This window comes from Opisthocomus hoazin, chromosome 4 (assembly GCF_030867145.1).
Source record: "Opisthocomus hoazin isolate bOpiHoa1 chromosome 4, bOpiHoa1.hap1, whole genome shotgun sequence".
Lineage (NCBI taxonomy): Eukaryota > Metazoa > Chordata > Aves > Opisthocomiformes > Opisthocomidae > Opisthocomus > Opisthocomus hoazin.
The window spans coordinates 65,764,933-65,777,035 of NC_134417.1; the positions used below are offsets into that span (position 1 = coordinate 65,764,933).

The 12,103-nt window shown below is 41.0% G+C and overlaps 1 protein-coding gene across 2 annotated transcripts in view; it reads left to right on the forward strand.

Moving 5' to 3' along the window:
• COL28A1 (collagen type XXVIII alpha 1 chain) overlaps positions 1 to 12,103 on the forward strand; it is a 79,578-nt gene that overhangs the window by 12,731 nt on the left and 54,744 nt on the right. For both annotated transcript variants that reach the window (XM_075419297.1, XM_075419295.1), the window contains exons 10-11: positions 3,762 to 3,806; positions 7,112 to 7,165. In XM_075419297.1, coding sequence (XP_075275412.1) covers positions 3,762 to 3,806; positions 7,112 to 7,165 — 99 coding nt within the window. The remainder of the gene's footprint in view (positions 1 to 3,761; positions 3,807 to 7,111; positions 7,166 to 12,103) is intronic.

The window sequence follows — 12,103 nt, forward strand, 5'->3', positions numbered from 1 at the left end:
CTTATGTTTATATATCTTATTTGTAGATTTGGAACATGACCAATCTGATAGCTTTCTACGATGGCATGACTGGCTGGGTAGATGAGGGGAGAGCCGTGGATGTTGTCTACCTAGACTTCAGCAAGGCTTTCGACACAGTCTCCCATAACATCCTCCTAGGGAAGCTCAGAAAGTGTGGGCTGGATGAGTAGTCGGTGAGGTGGATTGAGAACTGGCTGAATGGCAGAACTCAGAAGGTTGTCGTCAGCGGCGCTGAGTCTAGTTGGAGGCTGGTAACTAGTGGTGTCCCTCAGGGGTCAGTACTGGGCCCAGTCTTGTTTAACTTCTTCATCAACGACCTGGATGAAGAGTTAGAATGTACCCTCAGAAAGTTTGCTGATGACACCAAACTGGGAGGTGTGGTAGATACACCGGAAGGCTGTGCTGCCATTCAGCGTGACCTGGACAGGCTGGAAAGTTGGGCAGAGAGGAACCTGATGAGGTTCAACAAAGGCAAATGCAGGGTCCTGCACCTGGGAAGGAACAACCTCATGCACCAGTACAGGCTTGGGGCAGACCTGCTGGAGAGCAGCTCTGTGGAGAGGGACCTGGGTGTCCTGGTGGACGACAGGTTGACCATGAGCCAGCAGTGTGCCCTGGCTGACAAGAAGGCCAATGGCATCCTGGGGTGCATTAGGAGGAGTGTGGCCAGTAGGTCGAGGGAGGTTCTCCTTCCCCTCTACACTGCCCTAGTGAGGCCTCATCTGGAGTACTGTGTCCATTTCTGGGCTCCCCACTTCAAGAAAGATGAGGAGCTACTGGAGAGGGTCCAGCGGAGGGCTACAAGGATGGTGAGGGGACTGGAGCATCTCTCCTACGAGGAGAGGCTGAGGGAGCTGGGCTTGTTCAGCCTGAAGAAGAGAAGGCTGCAAGGGGACCTTATAAATGCTTATAAATATCTGAAGGGTGGGTGTCAGGAGGATGGGGCCAAGCTCTTTTCAGTGGTGCCCAGTGACAGGACAAGGGGCAGTGGGCACAAACTGAAGCACAGGAAGTTCCGTCTGAACATGAGGAAGAACTTCTTCCCTCTGAGGGTGACGGAGCACTGGAACAGGCTGCCCAGGGAGGTTGTGGAGTCTCCTTCTCTGGAGATATTCAAGACCCGCCTGGACAAGGTCCTCTGCGGCCTGCTGTAGGTGACCCTGCTTTGGCAGGGGGGTTGGACTAGGTGACCCACAGAGGTCCCTTCCAACCCCTAACATTCTGTGATTCTGTGATTCTATGATTTTATAATTCCCTGGTCGTAGAGATACTTTCATAATAGAAATGTGATTTGTAGAAACTGAACCCACAGTTCACCATATTCTTTTTTCCGTTTTGCAGAAGAAATGTAGGCACTTACCTAAAACAAAACCTGTCCTGACCAGTGCCAGGCCCTGCTGACAAAGGACTGTGAGCATGTTACAGAGTTCACCAGATTTTTCCTTAAAAATTTAATTTTAAATCGAGGGTATAAAGTTACATTACAATAGAAGCAGGTTCTCACACAGCCTGAACATCTTTCAGGTCTACCAGCCTGCCTGTGCTGATACACCTTCACACTTCTATCTAGACCGCTTCTTTTAACCTGACGTGCTGAAGTGGTACAAGTGAATATAGATTTTTACCCGTTTTTTACACTCTGAAAGATGGAAGGATAATGTACTCCTGAGTGAGATAATCATGTATCTTGAGTTCATTTAAGTAGTTTTGTATAAGTACTACAAACCACTGATTTACAGAGTTGTTAAGTGCTACCAACTAAATAATTGGTATTGATCATTCTATTAAAGCACATTTCTTCAGTTTTAAGATACATATTATGCTTACCTTTATCAAAGACCAACTTGAAAAGTTTGTGGTTCCTGGAACCTGTTATCTGATGATATATGGATTAGCAAATATTCTAAGCAGCAGTATTTGTTGCAAAGAAAAAAGGGCATCATACTATAATAAAAATCTAAAGGCTGAGAATATTTTGTGAAATGTTGAGGTTTAAAATAGCAGAAAAGTCAGAAAAGGCTGAAATATCAGTGAAAAAGGAGAAAGAGTTACATCTCTCAGAGGAATAAAGAAAGATCATAGCTTCTTTATCCAAGTAATATGTGAGAAATAGCACGAGGTTATGTGAAATGTCTCCTCAGAAAAAAGAAAGCTCTTCAGAAGCTGGCAAAGAACATAATCAAAGCAGCCAAGACATCTGGATGTAGAAAACATATGCCAGGGCTGCCGGAAATGTGCTTGTTTCGTTTCTGTTGAGGACAGTGATGAAAAAAAAAGGTTTGACATCTGCGGAGGATCAGACATTATAATGGATCATGGACTTCAAGAAGTTAGTGAACAAATGAAAACTACAGTCACTTCCAGAATTCCCAGCTTCACATTTACAAATGCAGAAGATAGAACAATTTTATTTTTTTTTTTATGAAAGTAGTCTATGATGGACAAAATAATCAAAACATACATGGCCAAATGTATGAGAAATAAATTTGATATTCCGAGGTGGATCTTTAGCTGCAGTGATGGATATTGAAGCATAATTGGCAATAAGGTTGTCTGATTTGATAATGTTGCAGTTTTCCCCTCCCACTTTGCAATCTCACGAATCAGACTGAGACCAACAGAGGTTTAGGTGCTGTGAATCGGGATTTCTTCAAAAGCTGCTCAGGCTTGAAATTCAGACAGTTTGTGTTCAGCTTTGAAATCAAAACTGACTCCAGTCATATGTATGTATTCTACCAGAAGTAGCTATCACCGCACCAGCATATTGTTGTTTGTGCCATCCATTGCTTGAACTGAGTGGGGTTATCTGCTCTCTCTGGTGGCTGATGCTTGGCCTGGGAGCAAATGTCTCAGAGTAGAGAATTGTTAAAAAATTCTGAGTCTGGATCTGTAGGAGAGGACAGTCATTGGGGTGTGGCTGCGTAGGCCCCACTGCTAAATTCGTCACGGCTATTACAAGTTCAAAGTGTGACACACATCTTGAAAAATGCAGCAGTCTGCCGATGCCTCTGCGTGTGGAGATGCTGCTAATTAAAAGAGAAGAAAGAGAAAGAAAAGACCAGTAAACTATTTGCTGAAAGCTATTTTTGCTTTAGAAATAAATTATAACTGGGTATTGAGCCAACTGGAAGTGAAATCCCATAGAATATGCGTTCTGGTGACTGAACAAAAACAGTGCAGCAGACAGATTTGTGAACAATCTACAGTGGCGGTAACTGGTACGAACTCATTGAATGGAGAAATGACTGCTAGTAGAATAAAAAAATACGGCATTTTACTTTTTTTGGATGCGTTTTTTAAGGAGTTTTGCGAACTGCTAGTGTGATTCTGCCATGCTACTGATCAGCAGTTTGAGTTAGTGAGACAAAAATACCTGACGTTATTCTGGTATAAGCACTGCAGCATTTTTTTAAGAATTCTGTATCTAATGGACTTCTAGAAATTTAATTTAAAGACCTGTAGCAAATAAAGTATTTAATCAAATAGCTAAGATGTGAAGTGGCCATCCACAATGTTTGTTGTATATGAAAAGTGTTTTAACAAAATATTGAGGATGGAATGTAACAGGCAGTTACTGAATACACAATGAGAACAGCAGCACTCTGGAGAGAGAAAAAACTCCCTAGAAAATGCTTGAACAGAGATAGGAGTCATTACATGTACACCGCGGTTTGTAACACTTTAAAGCAGATAATTGCAATTTCCTGTTAATCTGATAATTGCGTCTTATCTTTCCTCAGGGTTTAGAAGGTCCTTTTGGCCCTAGGGGACCTCGGGGACCTCAGGTAAGGAAACTAAATGCTACCAAATAAAAAGAAAACACATAATATTCTGCAAGTTTCTTCTGCGTACAACCCGTCAGCTCTGTGGAGAGCAGCACATTTAGTGCATGAGGCACCGAGACAGCAAAGTCTGGCAAATCTTTGTCTTTTGAAAATAATTTTCAAAGACAAAATCTTGGCTGCTGCTGCTGCTTAAAGCTACTCAGAGGTGTGTGGCCCACTTGGGCTCTCCAGCTGCAGAGCTGTCCTCTTACCCTTACAGTATAATCATGCTCTGTCATACCCCTACTTGAGAAATTCCTCTTGTATTACATGGCAGCGTCCACCTGGATCTTGGGAGGCTGTACGCAGTCCTCCCAAAATACAAAGTAGCCAGAGAGACTGAAATTTGTTGGAGAGACTAAAATCTGCGGTCATTGTTTAAATACCTGAGAAAAGAGTCAGATAAAGTCTCAGTGTTACTAGGAGCAGAGATTGTTTGCACTCTTATATCAGTGATCATTTATTTGTTATCTGTGCAGAAGTCCAGATTGTCCTCTTCTCTCTTTGCAGTTCCTGAAAAGGGTTATTGCTGTCTTTGTGTTTCTTACAACCTGTGTAATTTCGATTAAAAAATGATACTAGACACGTAAAAATAGCTGCTGTGTGGAGCAGAGATCTCAAGAAGTTGTACCAGTTTCGCAGTAGATCCATAGGTGATGTGGAATGATGAGAGCCGGCACTTGCCCTCTCACTTCTCTTCTGAGCCTGTTTCTGGGTTATAGGAAAGAAAACATAATGGGGGTATAATAGGGTAACACAAATTTATTACATGGTGGTAAGATGTGAATATTTAGTCCTAAATGCCATTTTGAATGTTTTCAAATTATGTTTTTCTGCTTTCCTTTTGCTTGGCGATGTACATTCAATAACGCTACAAATGTGTTAATTTATTATTTTATGCTCCAGTAATTCTGTCTGGGAAGCAATTAGAAATGATGTGATTTCTGCCCCAAAAGATGACACTTATTTATTCCTGTTTATTAAAAAACGGAAATACATGGAGTCTAAGAGATTTTTGGCCAATTTTGGCAGGAATTAATGACACAAATCGGATTACTAGCATTTCCCTGCATAAATTCAATTTACCATGCACTGTATGTTCAGTTTTGCACACTCTGTAAAGTACCAGCTGCTGTTGCAAGTCAAGCCATCTCTAAATTTGTGTACAATGACATAACCTGATTATTTTAAGGCAAAATCAATTTTTTTTTCTTTTCATATAGAGCATCACTGCAATTACTCATACATTATCCCACTTTTGAGCTTAATGTTACATATTGCCATATAGTACAATGGTCTACATTCAGTTTAGGTTTGAAAGGCTCATTACAAAAGAAATCCTAACTGCTGGAGAACAGAAGCCGATGAATGTACCACTATACAAGAGGACTAATCAATGGTTACAAGGAATTACTGTAATTCTGAGCTATGAGAACTAATTACCATGGGAACTACAACCCACTTAATGACTAGAAGGAAGACAGCATGCAGTGAGATGGAGAATGATTTATCTTATGTATTTGTATTAACAGATTATATTGTGTATTTCTGTTAGCACACCCAGCCTCAAGCATATTGCCATTTTACTGCTGGGACATTTGTCCATCTCACATCATGATCATATTTCTTTTCCTCAGGAAGAATAGCTTGTAAAAATGTTTTTTTCCAAAGTCTCTTTTGGAAATGCTTTCCAAGTACTAAGAGATTTTATAGAAATATTGTTTTTCTTTATATGACACTAAGATACTAAAGGAATAGAGTTTACTTCTTTTGAAACAAACAAAACTGTAAGATTTCTTTTATTAAATAGTACTCAATTAAAATGCATAAACCAAGGATTAAGGCCATATAACTGTGAGTTTGTGTACAGTATGGCACTTGGGACATTGCTGTACTCTTGTGTGACAGTTTTTCCCCTGGTTTGTAAAGTTATCATTTGAGCTTAATTTGGAACACTAACTATATTAATTTGATTCACTGTTTTCCCCCCCAGTATTTGATTTGTGGTTGTATGACAGAAGTGTGTGACTGCATTTTTGCATACTTTGTGCAGAAACTGCAAAAGGAAAGGAGAGAATAATAATTGGGGTTTTTCTCTGAATGGAAATCCATGAGAGATACAAAATCACAGATATTCCAAAATTTTCACATCTGTTTGTGAGCCAAAATGCAATATTTTTGAGGATTTATCATAGCTGTTAATAACAGTAGCTGAAAGGGATTATTTTTGTTTCTTATTGGATAGTCACGTGTTTCCTGTAGTTTATCATATTTAAGAAAGGGAATGAACACACTCTGAGCCCATTTTTGTGTCAGCAATGAAACCAATACATTTAGATTTGGGCCACTGTGTATCTTTTTATAAGCATAAAATTATCCATATTTGACCCAGCATTTTTACTACAATGAACTGTAATTATGTGGTATTATTCTTTTGATAACTCATGCTTATTTTTTTTCTCCAATCTCTTAAAAAACTTTCTGAGGTTTCCACTTCATTTTGATTATCAGCTCGGTTAGTGGTAGCTGCAACAACGTTAACCAATCTGACCCAACTGGGCAGCCCAGCAGATGCCAATGGCATGTTCACTAACTCACAAGTTGGTGAACTGGAGGGTTCAAGTGAGAGTTAAAGCTTTAACAGCAGACTTGGGTGTAATCTATTCATCCTGTGATCGTACTGCTCTTCATAATTCTCACACTTACTTTTTTCTAGCTACTGTACCAGCCACTGTGTTGGTGAAGGGACCTCCCTAAATGTCATCAGTCCACACAGAGGACCTTACGTGCTCTGTCTCTTCCAAAGAGCCATTAATTATTGCCTTGTGTGAGGGGACACAATGGTTGAAGTAATGTCAGCGAATTAAAATTAATCTCAGCTCATCAGCAAAGAGGGGTGTAGGGGAAGTGATTTCTTACAAACAGAGCTAAGTAGGACATGACAGCTTAGTTTATTTGCTTGGGTGGAAGAGAGAATATGAAAATATGGTGAAGTCAGGAGCAGGAGAAGAAAGGAACAGAAAACTTTGGATAAAACAGATGCAATTCACATGCAGTAATAGGATATCCTTTCTGCCACCACTGGTTATTGAATATTAACAATATTGAATGTGATGGGCATATCACAGGATAGGATGCAGAAAACTCTTGTCTGTTAGAGCTTAGCATTGTGCTACGATTTACTGTACCCTGTTCAGGCCAAATTCAAAAGTAACTTTACATGCATCTTCAAAGGCAACTCATTCTATACTTTGACTTTTGTGTAGGGTATCAGTGGACCTCCAGGTGAGCCAGGCCCAAAAGGCATTCAAGGAAGCAAGGTAAGATGCAGCTGTATATGTATAGATGTTAATTATATAGGGAGAGAGTATGCAGAAACTCTGTGTAGAATCTTTATATTCTACTGTCCTTTCTCCCCTGTAGTTTTTTGTTAGTGGTGTCGATTGCACCGCAATAATGTACACCACCTGCTTGGTGCACCATGGTGTCATCATGTTATGAAGGCTTTGTATCATTGGCACGTACAGCCAGTTTTCCATCTGGGTCTCCAAGAACATTTTGTAGGGCCACAATAGGGTGCTACCAAGGGTCTGCCTAGAGCCACAGAGCTTGGGTTGGAATTGAAGTCAACTGAATATGTGTCTTGGCTTTTACCATCACTTGGGAAGTTTTTTCTGGTATGTTTTTTACTAAAATGCCTTGTGTTTAAAGATTTTAAGTAATTCTAGATGGTGGTTATAAAATCTTTAGAATGAGTATTTAAAGTAATTTTTAACTACTTGTGAACTGTAAAAACTCAAGACAGCTTTGAAATTGGTATCAGTGTAAGATTTGATGACGATTGGTGCCTTAGTTGCATTTATAATTGACCATTTAGAGTTAATGACTACAACTTGTCAAGAAAAATCAGTTGGATAAAGTTTCTGATTAATTTAGGCAGGTTTCTGCTTTGCAGCCCTTTGAGAAATGGCTTTACGTGAATACAGTGGGGACAGCTATTAACATCATTGCTCGGTACAGAAAGATCTTTCATGTATCAGTTTGAAAATGTAGGGTCTAACGTCAAAGACTTTCTACCACAGGATTCTTGATAGCCTGGTTAATACAGTTCCATATCTAAGTTACACAAGGCAACTAAGTTCACATAAAACAATTTTCCAAAGATGCAATATTTAAACACTCGTGTTTTGTTTCCCAGGCAACAATTTAATTTGAAGATTGACAGAAATAAATTTAGATACGGAAAATGCTTATTGTAAAAGGTTCGGAATACTGGCATCCGTCATGATTTTCCTCTTACTGACAAATGCTTTTTCATACTTCTTATTTCTCCATCTTCTCAACAAAATGCTTGATTAGGAAAGTTGCTACAGAATATTTCAGAAGTGGGGAAAGAAAGAGGATGATGGGTCTGAAAGAAGCTATTCATACATATGGTGGAAAAGTCGTGCCTCTCTAACTTCAACACGGCAAATGACAGTAATTTTTTTATCTGTCATTTCACACTGAGGAGTCCAAGATAGTGCTAGCAGATCACAGAATCACAGAATCACAGAATCACAGAATAGTAGGGGTTGGAAGGGACCTCTGTGGGTCATCTAGTCCAACCCCCCCGCCGAAGCAGGGTCACCTACAGCAGGCTGCACAGGACCTTGTCCAGGCGGGTCTTGAATATCTCCAGAGAAGGAGACTCCACAACCTCCCTGGGCAGCCTGTTCCAGTGCTCCGTCACCCTCAGAGAGAAGAAGTTCCTCCTCATGTTCAGACGGAACTTCCTGTGCCTCAGTTTGTGCCCATTGCCCCTTGTCCTGTCACTGGGCACCACTGAAAAGAGCTTGGCCCCATCCTCCTGACACCCACCCTTCAGATATTTGTAGGCATTTATAAGGTCCCCTCGCAGCCTTCTCTTCTTCAGGCTGAACAAGCCCAGTTCCCTCAACCTCTCCTCGTAGTGGAGATGCTCCAGTCCCCTCACCATCCTTGTAGCCCTTCGCTGGACTCTCTCCAGTAGCTCTTCATCCTTCTTGAACTGGGGAGCCCAGAACTGGACACAGTACTCCAGATGAGGCCTCACTAGGGCAGTGTAGAGGGGAAGGAGAACCTCCCTTGTCCTGCTGGCCACACTCTTCTTGATGCACCCCAGGATCCCATTGGCTTTCTTGGCAGCCAGGGCACACTGCTGGCTCATGGTCAACCTGTCATCCACCAGGACACCCAGGTCTCTCTCCGCAGAGCTGCTCTCCAGCAGGTCCACCCCAAACTTTTGTTATACACTAAACTGTATTTGTTGAATGTTGTTTGTCCTCCTATCAGTCTCTTCACACACTTTCATGTCTGTAAAATACATCTCTCTCTAGAATTCATCTACCTGGATATAATGTTTATGGTCTCTTGTTATACTTTAGTTGCAGATTTTCAGTATGAAAAAGTTGAAAGAATGAAAGTTCCCTGTTTTTTCAGCTTCCAACTCTTCAACCTGCTGGTTGAAGTCTATAGTTGAGGTTTTTCCAGGCTTAGATAGCTACCATAACAAAAATATTGCCAGACAAGTTTAATTAATACACTGAGATAATGAAAGCGTATAGCAGAAACATATGTAAGTTTAGAGGTTGTCTCTTGTCCATACCTGATGCCAAAGCTAACTTTTGGCATTTTGGAGCTTATGTGAGACGAGTGAAAAATTTTCTAGTGATCAGTAATCAGTGGTTGTTTACAGCTTCATAAGCACCCGTTCAGCTAGTAAAGGTCAAGGCCTTTTTTGGTTCAGACGCAAAGCACTCTTTCCAATATTTTTTGTCCTTACAGAAGGATTATTCAATTGCTCTTTTAAAATTAGTTTTCATGACACATAATACAATATCTCTGAGAAGTGGCAGTTATTTATAACTGCCTTGGAGAAAAAAAAGAAGTCTATTCTTAGTGCAGTTCCTTGTACCCATGGCCTTTCCATGCTAATACTTTCTGCATTTTGAGCTGAACTAGTGACTTCACCCTGGTTTAGCAGAGCTAATGGCAGTTGCATGACATCGATATCAATGTGACAGAACACAGAACACCGCCGTGGAACACTTTTATTCATTGTTAGTGGGCCATGTTGAGGTTTGAAAGAGGAGATTCAGTTCCCCAAAATACAAACTACGGATGAAGCTCAGCCTACAGATGTTTTGGGTAGCATTTGTGAAGCTCACTCATACATCTGGCCAGCTCCGTCCCTCCCACATGTCGGTAAGGCAGAGCCGTAGCGGTTGTTTCGCTTTGCAGTGCCAGGTAGCAGGCACTGCTGGGGACAGTGTCCTCTGTGTGCTGTCTGGATGCACTGGCTCTGCCAGCCACCAGCAGGACCGGGGTTGGTGGCATCGCAGCTTCAACTAATTTAATTTGACTTATCTGAAGCCAGGTAGCATGGAGTCCAGAAACATTGTCCAAGAAATTATTTAAAAGAACTTTCCATACCTTACTTCTTCAGTTATCTGTATGCATTTTCTTGCTCTCTCTTAAGCTGCTGGCTAATCTGTCAGTGTGAAGTCTTACTGGCTGCAAAACTCTCTACCTCCATCCCTTTTCATGATACTGCCTTATCATATTGCCCGTAATGAGCTGAATCGCTCTTGAAGTCCCACTGCTGCATTGACCAGCTTTCCACTGACTACAACAGCAACTCAGCCGACCTGTTTCCATGTAGACAGCTAAGTTTAGGAGTGATCATATGTAGCTGAATCACATCCTTAACCTCCTAAAGTCTTGCTGATGCACTTTGCAATCAGTCCTTACCTTTAATAACCTCTTTAATATACAAACAAAGTTCATTAGTTTACTTTCACCCTCTTTTCAAGTCATGTATGAATGTCAAACAACCTGTATCCTGCACAGAATGTAGCTCAGCATGGCATTAACTAAAACCAGTTTTTGCTATTAAGCAAACTTTAAAAAAGGTTTTCTCTATTTGCATTTCTGCAAAGTTCTAACATATGAATAAACATCTAAATAGTTTTATTACCATATATACAAACCTTCTCCATAAAGAGGCTGAGGCATTTAAAATGACAGATTTGAACTCTGTTTCTATAAAAATAAAAATACATGGGTTTTTATCGTAACAGCTGTTTGTACTCCCTACACCAGTACCTAATAGTACAGCTGCTGCGAGGCAGATTACATGACACCAGTCATTGGAAAGAAAACCGTGTAATGTTTTTGTTGTGGTGAAAAAAAGAGCTTTTGGAAAAACATTAACTTCAGGAGGAGTCCCATCTGCATTCAAGGCAGCACATGTATGAGCGTAGCTCTCTGTGGGTGAAGTTGCGAAGGAGCAAATGATTTGTGGTAGGAAGCATCCCTCAGAGTTGCAGTCCTTGGGAAGGTCTGTCAGAGGCTGTCAGAAATAGATGCGAAACATAATGTCCGTTTGGACAACAGGACAAAAAATTTGGAAGACGCTTTCCAAACACAACAAAGGGATTTGGTTTATTGTTTTAGCTGAGAGATGAGCCTGTATTCATCAAATGTTGTTTTTCAGAATGGAACAAGTTCCTACACTATTTCAGAGGTTTAGTTTTGACAAATGGAGCCAATGTGCTGAGTGGCGCTTGCTGCACCCAGAGTAGCCTACTTACTTACGCATAGTAGTGCTGCTGAATTACTGTTATTTTTATCTGATAGATTTTTTTTTTAAATATATTTTCGATTTTGCATATCTTTTGTGTTCATTCTGTGGGGTGTGACAATACATTGTGGCACAGCAGAGATCCCAGGCTTCCCTCTCCACGAAAGAAATGAGGACTGTGAATTTGAACAGCTAATACTTAGCATACTGCCTGGCCTCACAACAGCCTGTGCCTGTTTCTTTCTCACTGAGGCACCTGTTCCTTGAAGTGCGGAAGTCTGAGCCTAGCTTGACTGTCTCCAGGCCCGGAAGCTACATGGAGCTGTATCTGTTAATGTTGCTTGTCAAGTGAAAGAGCTGTTGCAGTAAGAGTTGGTGGTGAGGTAAGGGAGCCTATGGGCTGAAAGGCAAGGCTGCTTGGGCACCAAGCTGGTGTGCTTGACTTAATGTTCCTCCAAAACCTATGCTTTGTGGATCTTGACCAGCTTTGCAAGAAGCACAACTATGAGTAAAAGTGGCAGAAATAATTCTGCTCTTGAGGGAGTGTCTACGCATGGACATTTGCTTGCAAAACTTTCTATTGATACCTTAATACAACAGTTTTACTTGTATAGCTCCCATGGGGATGATCTCGCCCTGGAAGCAGAGCACACCA